At 36.8% G+C, this 13,296-nt stretch overlaps 1 protein-coding gene and 1 non-coding gene across 5 annotated transcripts in view; one reads left to right on the forward strand and one right to left on the reverse strand.

Moving 5' to 3' along the window:
• Positions 1 to 3,978: 3,978 nt before the first annotated feature.
• DSC2 (desmocollin 2) overlaps positions 3,979 to 13,296 on the reverse strand; it is a 37,129-nt gene continuing 27,811 nt past the window's right edge. For 2 of the 4 annotated variants that reach the window (XM_078346917.1, XM_008979649.5), the window contains exons 12-17: positions 11,442 to 11,666; positions 8,470 to 8,706; positions 7,627 to 7,751; positions 5,808 to 6,062; positions 5,215 to 5,257; positions 3,979 to 5,128 (exon numbers count right to left, since the gene is read on the reverse strand). In XM_078346917.1, coding sequence (XP_078203043.1) covers positions 5,222 to 5,257; positions 5,808 to 6,062; positions 7,627 to 7,751; positions 8,470 to 8,706; positions 11,442 to 11,666 — 878 coding nt within the window. In that variant the 3' untranslated portion in view covers positions 3,979 to 5,128; positions 5,215 to 5,221. The remainder of the gene's footprint in view (positions 5,129 to 5,214; positions 5,258 to 5,807; positions 6,063 to 7,626; positions 7,752 to 8,469; positions 8,707 to 11,441; positions 11,667 to 13,296) is intronic. The other 2 variants (XM_008979648.5, XM_054244085.2) reach the window with 2 other exon arrangements.
• Positions 9,339 to 9,445, forward strand: LOC118147089 (small nucleolar RNA U13). The gene has a single exon (XR_004733254.1). It is a non-coding gene; the product is annotated as a small nucleolar RNA U13 (small nucleolar RNA).

Here is a 13,296-nt window from a genome sequence, read left to right on the forward strand (position 1 = left end):
CCAAGGCAGGCAGATCACTTGAGATCAGGAGTTCAAGACCAGTCTGGCCAACATGGTGAAACCCTGTCTCTACTAAAAATACAAAAATTAGCCAGGTGTGCTGATAGGGGCCTGTAATCCCAGCTACTTGGGAAGCTGAGGCAGGAGAATCACTTGAACCTGGGAGATGGAGGTTGCAGTGAGCCGAGCTCGGGCCACTGCACTCCAGACTGGACGACAGAGTGAGACTACAACTCAAAAAAAAAAAAAAAGTAATTGCCAGAGTTGTATAGGCATGCAATTGTGAACACCTTTCTTTGTCCTTAGTGTCCTACATGAGAGAAAAGAAACACACACACAAACTATAGATGAAAACTTCACAGCAATGTGCTCTAGACACACAAATGTCTAAAGGTGGTATTTGTACTAGATCCTTAAAAAGTCTTATTTTTACAAAGAAAGAAAGATGAGGAGGAAAGACATTGTTAAAAAGAGAACTAATCATGAGCAAGGCACAGATCGAGAAATGTGGAATACAAGGAGACAGGGGAAATTAGTACAGAAGGTCCCCCACTCAAGATGATTTGATCTATGACATTTCAACTTTGTGATGGTGTCAAAAAATAAGCATTCAGTATGTTCCTGCACTTACGAGATTACATCCCAATAAGCTTATTTTAAGCTGAAAATATGGTAAATGGAAAATGCTCTTTCAACTTATAATATTTTCAATTTACCATGGGTTTATCAGGATGAAACTCCATCATAAGTCAAGGAGCATCTGTATTTGAATCTGAATTTATGTTTAGACTTTACCCTTTAAAACCATAGAAAGCTCTTAGGAGAATGGCAGGATCATATCTGTTCCTTGATGGCCCTTGAAAGGAAGGAAGAGGGAAGAAATTGGAAACACAAACACCATTGGAGCTGAGAGATACTGAAGATTTAATCTGGGGTGCTGGTGGGGGTAATATTGGTTGGGATGAAGTGAAGAGTAAGACAGCCGACATAGGTTACACCTCAACCTCATAAACATTTGGGTTGGGAGTAGCAGAAGCAGAAGTTCACTTACTAGTGTCCTTTCAGTTCTTTTACATGATCTGATGCTTTTTTATTTTTTAACATGTATTATGCACTTACTATGTGCCAGGCATTGTGTGATGGGTTTTACAGGCATTAGCCCACTCCTTACATCCACCATGTCTTGACTTGCATTCAGGTGTGTGGGTGGGGAGAGTAGCTGAATCATCTTGTACTTTCTCATAGAAGCACAGTCCTTCTAGTCTCTGTTTTAAAAGGCTGCATATGACTGTGCTGGGAAGGCATCAAATGACTACAGAACAAAGTGTTTGATGAATAAAATTGTGTTTAAAATTCTCAAAAGTTTGGCAGTTTTTGGCAACAAAGAGAGGATGCTATGCAAGGAAGAGAGGAATCTAAGATTGTGTGTCGAGCCTAAGTGAGCAGAAGTGTACCATTGTGTAACTCAGGAGAACCTGATTTGATGTGGTAGCATGTGTTTGTCTTTTTGCATAATGAGTTTAAAGTGCTAGGTTAACAGGGGCTCACAGAAGAGATGACATAAGAGCTGTAGGTTTATACTGGTATCAGATAACTTCTTGGGGTTTTGTGTATTTAAGGAGGTGGAAAATAAGATGATTCTAGGCACAAAGAGGGGAAAGCATTTTTTTCTCAGGATGGTACTGAAGGGGCTGATCAGAGCAAAGTCAGTTGTCAAGACTTCAGTCTGGAGTCCAGGAATGGAGATGGAGACAAAAGGGAATCCTGTAGTCAAAGTCAGATTTTGCAAAACAGAACTGGGATCCAAGATAAAAACAGTCTTCAGATGAGAATAAAGAAAAAGTAATGATTACCAGGAGCCCCCAAACACACACTGCACGGAACAGAAGATCTCCGTGCTTTCTGTTTGCTGAAGAAGCATCCATTTCTTAGTGAAACTTTTGAAGATTTTGCCTCGAGAATTTTACCTGCCTTTTCAGTTAGGCAGCAAGATTTATCACACTGACTTCTGGCTATGGATGAATAAGATGGACGAATAAGATGTAACTTCCTAAATACCACAAATGAGAGACCTGGAAGCTACTATGAGCCATGAAATTCCCAGAGGCCATCACAGGTGAAATACTGGTTGGACTTCTGAGAAAGATGAGTAAGAGTATCGTGGTAAGATGTCAGCAGTAAAGTAGAGTGGAGACTGAAGCTACAATTCCCAACTCAGGCATTCTCTTCTCATAGAGCAATAGCAGTGGCTAAGGTACACTGACTGAGTGCTAACTCTATGCTAATTCTTCATGAATGAACTCTGACAAAGCCCTGTCACGTAGACTCCTCTACCCTCCTCAGTACAGGTCCTACAAGTAAGGAAACTAAACACATAAAGATTAAATGATTCTCAAATCTCACAGCTAGTAAGAATAGGGCCGGGATTTGCATCAAGACACTCTTATTCGGAAGTCTTAGCACTTAGGGTTACTATGATAACCGCCAAAGAGCCACGACCTCCCAGGCAAGTGACTGCTAATGTCCAGCAAGACAGCTAGCAGAGAAGCCAAGAGGATTGACAGGGAGAATCTAAAATACACATAATTTTCACTGGGTGTTAGAATTAGTGCCCATTTTAAGAAGCAGATGTTCTGCTTTTCATCCAATTGAACCTAATAGTTTCACAGTGTTTCAAACTAGGCAATCCCATACCAATGCCTCAGCAATCTCTGCATTATGTATTCTGAAAAACTGAACATATAAGAACCAGTCATCAGGTGATCATTATGAAGAGACACAGTCATCAGGTGCTCATTATGAAGAGACATATCTACAGTGAAAAAAAAAATCTTTTCATTATCTTGTTTTCTTAATTGACCTTTTGTTAACATGAAATGGGTTATACATGTGACTTGTTTAAAATCATTTATTATCACCAGGAGTGCCTTTTAGGTGGACCACGCTGAATGACTCTCATGCTTCAAAACTATTTTTCATTCAAGTGACTTACAATGGCCCTAGGAAAGAAGTTCTGTTATTATTCCCTATTTTAAAGTAAGGAAAAGAGACAAAAGAAAAAAAAAGCAGGCAACTTAACCAATACCCCAGCTGCAGTCTTTAGAATAGTCATACTATGTAAATATGGCAATAACAATGCAGCGAAAATCTCTCCAAAACAAACTCTACATTTTAAAAAATGTATAACAGGAATCTAAAAAGGGGGACTTACTTCTCTAACTTAGAAAATGCAAAAATCCCTTAAACTCATATCAGACCTGTGTTTAACAAACTCACACTAAGTTTTAAAAACTGCTTAATTTACTTAATGATAACTAGTAATATATGAGAATTTTGTACATAGTTTATTAAAAATAACTTTGGGAAACAGTATCTTTGCCAATTTTGTATTTATCAATAATAAAACTACTGAAAAGATAATAAGCTGGTTATCAAATAATTACCCAATGTTAATCTTGCAAATAATTGTTATAAGCCAATCTTGTGAGTTCAAGACCGGCACATCATAGATAATCACAAATATTAGAAACACATTTAAAATGTCCACATGTTTAGTATACATAAAAAATTCATTGACTAAAATAAGTGATGAAACCTGGACTGGAATTTTGTGGACTATTAAGTTTCATTTTGTCTTACTGTTTTAAAATTTAGATAGTTTGGCCCATTTCTACATTTGTTAAACTTGTAATCTTAAAATATTTTTTTTAAAATAACTTTACAAACATATAGATGTGACAAGCCATTTTGTCTAAGTTATAAAATAGTTATCTCAGGGAGCTTTCAAGATCCCTGTATTTTAAAGCTTATTTCAAAACCATCGCTACTTTGCATTTATAAACTGTACCCTTGAATTAAAGAACTGTAAATGTGTTGTCATACACTAAATATCCACATCCCAATTCTAATTACACCATTCTTGTTGTTAACATAGAGCATTGCTTCTAATAAAAGCATGACATAGTTCTACAGTTTCAATGGCAAAATTAAAGCTTTCTTGTTGAAGAGATAACGAAGCAATCACCAAGGTATTTGAAACAACAAAGTTAACATTACATTGATTTCAAGAAAAACCAAGAATATATACACTTACATAAAACAAAAAAGAAATAATTCAAAAAGAGAGAGATTTTTAAAATATTTGGATTCTTTAGCCCATATGGAAATTAAAAAAAAAAAAAAAAAACAGGAGAGAGAGACAGAGAAAAAGAAAGAGATGCTACTGGACATTTTAAAGACCAAAAACTTGCAGATGTAAAAACACATTCTGAAAATATCTTAAAACTTAAATATCACTGGCAAAAGTAACAGAGCAGGCATAAATTCAGTGCAGGATTTTATATACAATAAAACCTAAGACTAAACTCAACCAAAATGAAATTGTAATAGTCAATGCCTAGCTAAAATTCTCCCTTTGTGCTATGAAAAAGGTCACATTGCAAGAATAAAATAATAGCAAGAATGCAGTCTACACATTTTAGATGTTTAGGAAAACAACAGTTTCCAAGCACCACATAAAACAATTAATTAACTGGAGATAATGTTAAAGCAAGGTCTCTACAATGTTCCATTAGGTTGTGCTTCAAGTAGTCTATAATATGGACCTGAATTAATTACATTTTATTGCACTATAGATCGGCTATTGTCATTATACCCAAATGTAACAAATAAGGCAGACTTTCTTAATTTCCCCGTAGATCGCCTTGGATAGAAGGTAAGTAATTTTAAAATACATAAAAATCAAAAAAATTGTGTACTTGTTTATAGTGTCTCTCTGTAAATGTGCATTTGACCAAAGAGATTCCATCCAAATAACGAGAGAAAACCCCCCACATATAGCATCTTCTGTTTTTTTTAAAAAATTCTTGGTTTGTAATTTTTTAAAAAGTCATAAAGCCACTGGCTTCTGTAGACTGATTAGAATACACACTCATCTCTTCATGCATGCTTCTGCTAGTGTCCTAAATTTGGGCTCCAAATTATCCAAAAATTCAAGCCCATCTTCTTCTTGTTGTTCACTGCAACAACCTACAGACCCAGCCACTGATCCTCTTCCTTCATAGTTATATGTCAGGACGTAGTCTTGGGCATGCTTGTGATTTTCATCTTGATTACACAGATGCACTTTCTGCCAAGGGGAAAAACACAATGCTTTTATTATTATTATTTTAAACACCAAAACTTACTAACATAAAAATAATTGCTTTGATTTACCTTTCGTTTAATTTTTAATCAGAGTGTGTCCTCTAATGGATTCCTACACATAAAAAATGCACATGATTGGTCTGTTTCATAAATCACACTATAAATTCAGTATAAGATGTTTCTAAAAGTCACACATGTAGCAGCAAGAATACAGGTGTTCCTTTTACAGAGTCATTACTTTCCCTTTCAAAATTTTAGCTGAAAGTGAAATGCATCCGTTAAACTGAAGACAAGTTGATGTGGGCTCAGATCTTCCCAGACAGACATAGTGATGGTACATGCTGGCCTTGCTGGTACCACACTTTTGGTTTCTAAGGCACAAGTTGTCAGATGGGAAATATTAGCACAAAGCCATGAGACAGTAATTTAAATATCACCACACATTATTTAAGTAAGAATATTAAAAAAAAAAAAAGGAGGGAAAGTAAATAACCACTTAAATCTGAACATAACTAAATCAAAATTGAGGAAAAATAATAGATTTCAATTAGCAGGATTAGTAGATTCATAATTAATTGAAAATCAAGGTCATCATCAAGTTAGTTATTCATAAAGTTTAAAAGAAATCAAAATAGATTTGTGGGCCACTTAGGGAAACTCACTTCACCGAGACGGGGCTGAGTAAAACTGTGCCACTCCGAGTAAGTGTATCTGCTGTTGTCAACCTCCACACGTCCTCCCCTGCAGGAATCCAGGGTGTGATGGTGCCCAGCCCTCTGGCTGGATTCCAAGGTCTGGTGTCCTCCTTTCACCATTTCGATGGTCTGACCTCCACTATTGACCCCTGAACCCACTGTGCCACAAATTCCTTGAGCAGAAGCACCCACAGTTTGGGTTGTGAAGCCATTCACAGAATACTGAAATGAAAACAATTTGCATTAGGGATAATACAGAAGAGAACAAAACTTTATGAAAAAGAAGAACATCAAGCAGATAATGTCATAATTGTTTTGTGCTGGAACATAAGCTCTCTGAGAGCAGGAACTAAATCTATCTTATCAATCCTGCATACCCAGCTATAGAAACCCCATAATTTAATGTAGTGGCCACACTAAAGCAAACTGCAGATGTCAAGTGTGGTTGGTACCTGGAGATAAGTTAGGAAACTTGATGTATATTCCTTCCTAAAAAATCTCTTAGAATACCTGCCCAGTGTGGTGGCTCATGCCTCTAATCCCAGCCTTTGGGAGGTGGGCAGATCACTTGAAATCAGGAATTCAAGACCAGCTTGGCCAACAAAGTGGAATTCAACCTCTACTAAAAATACAAAAATCAGCTGGGTGTGGTGGTGGGTGCCTGTAATCCCAGCCACTAAGGCACAAGAATTGCTTGAACCTGGGAGACAGAGTTTGCAGTGAACTGTGATATTGTGCCACTGCACTCCAGCCTTGGTAACAGAGCCAGACCTTGCCTCAGAAAAAAAAAAAAAAAGCCTCTTAGAATACTGTACAACTTGAGTTTTTCAATCCTTCCTGCATCTCACACCTCAAAATAAACACTGTAGTCTCAAATATATTTATTCTGCTTAGTTTAAATTAATTCCTTTTTACCTGAATAAAGAAAAAACAGAAGTAATAATCAATATTTCCATTTCGTATCTAATTCAGTTACACTTCAACTAAATCAGAAAGAATAAAACTATAATTGCCATAAAAATCTTAACTGCAATAAGGAATCCTTGCAATCTAAATATATATAAATAAATTAAGCAGGGAGAGTAACAAGGAACACTGAAGCTTTGGCCACCAATTATTTATGTTATGTTTTTGGAAACTCCAATATTATTTAAACTTTATTTTTTTCAGTACCTTCTTGGATACTATCATGCTTTTGTTTTCTAAATCTTTCTTGCCCTAGTCATCAGTTATACTTCCTATACGGTATGTACTTGCTTCTCTTCCACATATTGAGCTAGAAAGCAAAGTTGGAGAAATGGCCACTTGCTAGCATTGCTATTTCATATATTGGGCCTCAGGCTCTTTCCTAACCCATATTAGAGCCAGCAAGAATCTATCAAAATTCTTCCCACGATGATCAAAGCTTGTAGTGATTTTATTGCTGCCAGAAAAAAATGTAAAACCATGTTGGTGAACAGTGAATAATTAAAAAGCAGCATTTTTACAGCACAAACAGCAGTTGAAATATATACAAAAGACTTAAAATTGAAACCATGAATCATTTGAAGTAAAAATAACAATGACATGCTAAAACATTTTCACTATTAAGTAACACACTATGGCCAAATTTAAATATATCACCATGTAAACCAAAGTCATTTTATATGCTCCACGGAACCCATGACATACTATGGTAAATTGCCTGATGCCAAAAGAACTTTTCTGAGAAAAGATCATTTTAGAAGGAATATGCATTATAGGCAAATTCATCCTTTGTATTTATTTAGAAAGATAGACTACTTACCACTTTGTCATCTCCAGGAGCTTCAGTGTTTGATACGATCAGGTTCTGCTGGGCTAAATCATCAGGAATTACTTTTGGTGATTTGGATGTCTGAGAAGCCCCACAGACTAGTGTAAATAGGATGCCTGGAAGAAGAAAGAAATATAAGTTTATCATAAAATAATGTGATGTGATAAATGTACAATGGTTAATACACAGATAAATCATAAATTTAAAAGTGCATATTAAAAGGAGACAGTTTTTATGGGATTGCTTGTATCAAAGCAGTATATAATAGAAAAGTTTAAATAGACATGCCATTTAAACTTTTAAACAGATATGCTATTATTATGTTACATGCTCTGTTTCTACATTGAAATGTATGTCTCTGATAACTGAGAAGACACTAGAACTATACATAAATGCATTTAAAAGATATAAATAAATATATACATTAAATAAAAATACAGCTATATGCAAACAATCAGCTATAGGAAATAGCACTGATTCTTGGATTGTGTCTTGAAAGTTGGCCAGGTATGGTGGCTCATGCTTGTAATCCCAGCACTTTGAGAAGCTGAAGTGGGCGGATCACTTGAGCCCAGGAGTTAGAGATTAGCCTGGTCAACACAGTGAAATCTGTCTCTACTAAAAGTGGAAAAAATTAGCTGGGCATGGTGGTGCACACTTGTAATACCAGATACTCAGGAGACTGAAGCATGTGAATTGCTGGAATCAGAGAGGCGAAGGTTGCAGTGAGCTGAGATCACACCACTGCACTCCAGCCTGGACTCTGTCTCAAAAAAATTAAGTTTCTTGAAAGTTACTTTAAAGGCTATTATCTGAATTCAAGAAAGGACTTACAAAATAGCAATGCTATGCCCAACAGTATTGCAAGGATGGCCCACTTTCCAAGTTGGATTCCTCCACCGCCAGTCCATGGATCGGCACGAAATGTGCAGTCATTTTCGGTAATGCAGTCACACAGAGTAACATCCAATGAACTGACACTCGACAGGCCAAATCTATCTCTCACTGTTATAGGTACTACATATTTGCCAAATGCAGGGTCATTCTGATAGGAAAGACGTGTTGCTGTATCTGAAAACGTAAGTAAATAAAACCAAGCATTATACAATGTCATTGATTTCTTCTGAGAATAAATAACTAATCAGATAGTTATATTTTCCTACAAACAGACATTCCTATTGGAATGACACAACTACTGGAACATTCTAAATGTGAATGGATAGAGTAGTTCTGATCTACACCCATTGCAAATATATTACATACAAAAGTTTGTTTATGCTGCCTCTTAAACTAAGTCGTTTGGCTCTTGTTATAATATATCTTATTTGCCTGTAAACAAATCCTTCTTTTCATAACTAATAGACTTGTTAATAGATTAGTTTCTACCATATCTAGAAAATATTTAATTACCAGTGAGTATACATTTTCTTTTACAGATGATTCATAGACGTAATAGTCTGGAATTATGGATGTTTTCCTTTACTTTGTTTTCATAAATTGTGCTGACTTACTGTGCTGATTCTGACAATTTAGAACACTCTTGACGGTGACTATATTAGCAGGTCACGAATCATACAGTTGGAACTGCATCTCCTGGTCCTAAAGGATGAAGGGACCAACTGCAAATGTCTTAGTTTTGATGTAGTTTTTTTAGATAAATGCTAGAAAATATCCAGAACCAAAAGCCCATACAGATTCTTTTATTACTTCTATGGTGCATAAATATGATGATAGGGTTTTTACAACACTCATGTATGAGATGCACCTCCTTCAAACATTTTTACAACATCGGTACATTACCCAACTGGCATAAACTTAGAAGAAGAAAAAATAATAAAATTTTTTAAAAAATGTTTAAAGTCAATAAAATCTTGGTTTCAGAGCCTAGATACACTACTACTCTAAATGTGGACACCACGTGCCATAGAATAATCTCTCCCACACAACTGCCCAACATGACATTCTCACTTTTCTGCATAGTATTTGAAGCTCTAAATACAAACCTGAATGTCTGGGTAAAAAAACATTGAATTATGTCCATTTTAAGAGAAGCTGTGGTTAACCTGTGAAGTCTATTGTGTAAGAAATTATAATGAGACTAACAAAACCAAAACTTATAATTCCTAATGTGAATGTACGATGGTGTATTGCATGCATTTTATTTACTCTGCCAAATAAGCCCATTTTACAAGAGGAAATTGATGCTCAAAGAGAATAAATAGTATGTCAGATTTTCGTAACTAACATAGTGGAGAGCCTATGTTTGACACTAAGCTTACCTTACTTCAAAGCCTCTTGAGGGTATCTTCTTCATAAAACTTGGGTGTTTCCCAAGCTTATAAGTGATTACACAGATAAGTAAATCTTTAAAATAACAAGGATTTTGACAAACATACAGCTGCCAAAGGTTTATTTTGCTAAATAATACTACGGGGGAATAAAATGTCTACCTGCTATCAACAATATTTAAAAATAAATATCATGACAACACATAAATAGAAAAGAAAAAAATCTAAGAATAAAGTTAATTCTTCCTCCCAATCTTAAAATAAACTGATAACACCCCCCCACACACACACACACACCAGAATATTGTTTAAAAAGCTGAAAATCTTGTTTACAGAGCAGGATCCAAGACATAGTAGCTTAGCTTATTTCTAGAAGTTTTCATTTATCTTTCCTCATCCTGTTCTCTCTTTGCATTCCCTCATAACCTTTGTTTTTTAATTTGTCCTAACAGGAAATTGAGAGATATTTACTGAAAGCATGGGATGAAAAAATTTTCAAGGGCATTTGAAAGGCAAGCCCCATTCAGTTGTTCCAGAGTCACAAAAGCTGGTAGACCATGACACCATGGTCCCTAGGCAGTGTGAGCAGGAGATGGGAGACATGCTGAAGAGCTAAGGGCTGACTAGGGAGTGAGGCAGTGGTGATAATGTAGACTGGTTGCCTTCATTTTTGCCATACTTATCACTGTAGATCCTTCTGGGCTTAAGTGAAAAGTACAGAGGGGGAACCAAGTTAGGGGAGAATGTCAAGAAGACTATAATAGACATGAAATAGTCAGAAGTCAATACAGTGGCAGAGAGGAGAGAAAATGAGATGGACAATATGGTCTATACCAGATCCCTTTTCAATGAAGGACTTTCGTCCCAGCTGCATGGGAGGCCATCAGCACCTTCCATGATTGTGCCTTTTTGCCATGGGCAGCCCACACACACTGATGGAGCAATAAGACTCAGGACCACTCTGAAGGCCCATTTAGCTCAGACTCCCCCTGGGGTTCACCAAGGTTCTCATCTGGCTCGTGCTGCAACTTGACTTCGCTTTTTGCCCAATCCCACTTTTCCTCCTTTCACAGCTACTGATTCAAAGCAAATTCCTTAGTAATCATTCTGCTTGAAACGCCCCGTCTCAGGATCTGCTTTCTGGAGAGCCAAACTATAACAGGTGAAGACTGCCTCATAACCTAGGAAACTAAAAAGAAATTTATGCCAGTGGGAGGTACACAGGTTAGGAAGTGATTACATTAGACCCAGTCTAAGAGAGAGAGAGAAGTGTGTGTGTGTGTGTGTGTGTGTGTGTGTGTGTGTGTTTGGAGTGCGAGTGAGAATTCACAACACACCTAAGGGAATCTCAGATAGGATTAGAGACACAACAGAGAGACCTACTCCCCACACACAAAGACTGAGAAACTTTCGTTGGTGGTTCCCACATGCTGAATTTTCTTCTATTTCATACCCCAAAAAAAGTATTGCAGACATTCTGATATTGAAAAAGACAAAGCAATTGTCAAAAATATATACCATTCATTTTTTCCAGTCTCCACATTCTCTGTACTTCTGAAGTAGAACTTTCCAGACTAAAGTCAAAGGGCGGGCCATTGATAGGCTCATCAGGATCAACCGCAACTATCTCTGCAGATGACATGGTGGGTTTGCAGATGGTCACCTGCCGTTTAGGTATGAATGGGCCGTTATCATTCACATCTTGAAGTATAATGCCGAGTGTCCCCGTACATGTTCTCCCCTCTAGAAAAATGAAAATAAAATACTCTTTTTATGTTTTGAGTTTCACCACAAAATTATACATTGAAAATATTGAAAAATATTTATTAAGCATTACATTACATTTACCTATAATGTAAAAGTTACAATGGCAAGCAGCCACAAGCTACGTCCTCCAGGAATGTTAAAAGAAAAATATTATTACTTTCATATGGGTTGTACAAACAATGACTGCTATTAAGATGCGTTTATTCATTTTCTAAATTACTACTGCATTTTATTAGAGGTGAGTTTTGGCCGATTTGTGAGAGGAGTAAGGAAGAGCATGTGAATGAGGACACTTCTAGTATATTTAAAAGCCCAAGGAAATTCAAGGAGGTGGAAACACATGTTATACACACCCATGATCTGGAGACAGTGACAGGGAAGGTAGACAGGTAGAAACTGACACAGAAGCAGGAGCTAATGGTCTTTGAAAGCCAGACTAGGGAGTTTAGAGTTTGATGGAAACCCAGGTAGCACTTAGGTTTTGGAGCAAAGCAATTAAATATATTTAAATGATTGTAACAAAAAATAATATATGGGAATATTCAAAGAGCGGAAGAATCCAGGAGTGGAAAATTACTTGAAAACTGAAATAATCACTGTGGGGTGTAGCCTAAGTCATTCATCTATCTATATACTCAATAGAAAGTTACAGGATAACTATTTTATATAAAGCATAGTTGCAAGTAACCACCTTCTAAAAGCTGGAATAATACAATGGAAACAATAATCTAAAGCTCAACTATACAGAGCTGATACCTGGGTAAAACTGCCAACAGAATTTAGATTAAGAAGTTGAGAAGGAAAGACGAATTGAATTTAAAGCTTAACAAATAAATATATTTTTAGGAGAGGGGAAGGCAGTCAAGACCAGAAAGCATGCAGGAATGTGTGGGCAAGTTTAGACATAGAAGCCTTGAGAAAGAATTTTAAAAAGAGGAAGCAATTGGCCGGGTGCGGTGGCTCACGCCTGTAATCCCAGCACTTTGGGAGGCTGAGGCGGGTGGATTACAAGGTCAAGCGATCAAGACCATCCTGGTCAACATGGTGAAACCCCGTCTCTACTAAAACTACAAAAAATTAGCTGCGCATGGTGGCACACACCTGTGATCCCAGCTACTCGGGAGGCTGGGGCAGGAGAATTGCCTGAACCCAGGAGGTGGAGATTGCGGTGAGCCGAGATCGCGCCATTGCACTCCTGCCTAGGTAACAAAAGCGAAACTTTGTCTCAAAGAAAAAAAAAAAAAAAAAAGAGGAAGCAATTGCTGTGGAGGTGTAAGAGGATAGGAAGTGAGCATCAACCCAAGACATCAGTATCCATGAGGAGAGGTTTTCATTAGGGAGTGGCAGGGAGGACCCAAATGAAATAAGCCAGTATAGATTTTAGAAAAAAGTTTTTCAAAAAATGACACACTTTTATATATTCTCAGTTCATTCGATTCACAAAGTAAAAGGATGTGGAATTATTGATTCACAATTCCCTTACACAAAGGTAACACAAATGACTACCACCCTCTTCAAAAGAAATGAATGGGAACAGCCTCATTAAACATTTATCCTATATCACAATGGTGATTAGCAGTGCCCCATCTCGATTCCATACAAATAT

The sequence above is a fragment of the Callithrix jacchus genome, chromosome 13 (assembly GCF_049354715.1).
Source record: "Callithrix jacchus isolate 240 chromosome 13, calJac240_pri, whole genome shotgun sequence".
NCBI lineage: Eukaryota > Metazoa > Chordata > Mammalia > Primates > Cebidae > Callithrix > Callithrix jacchus.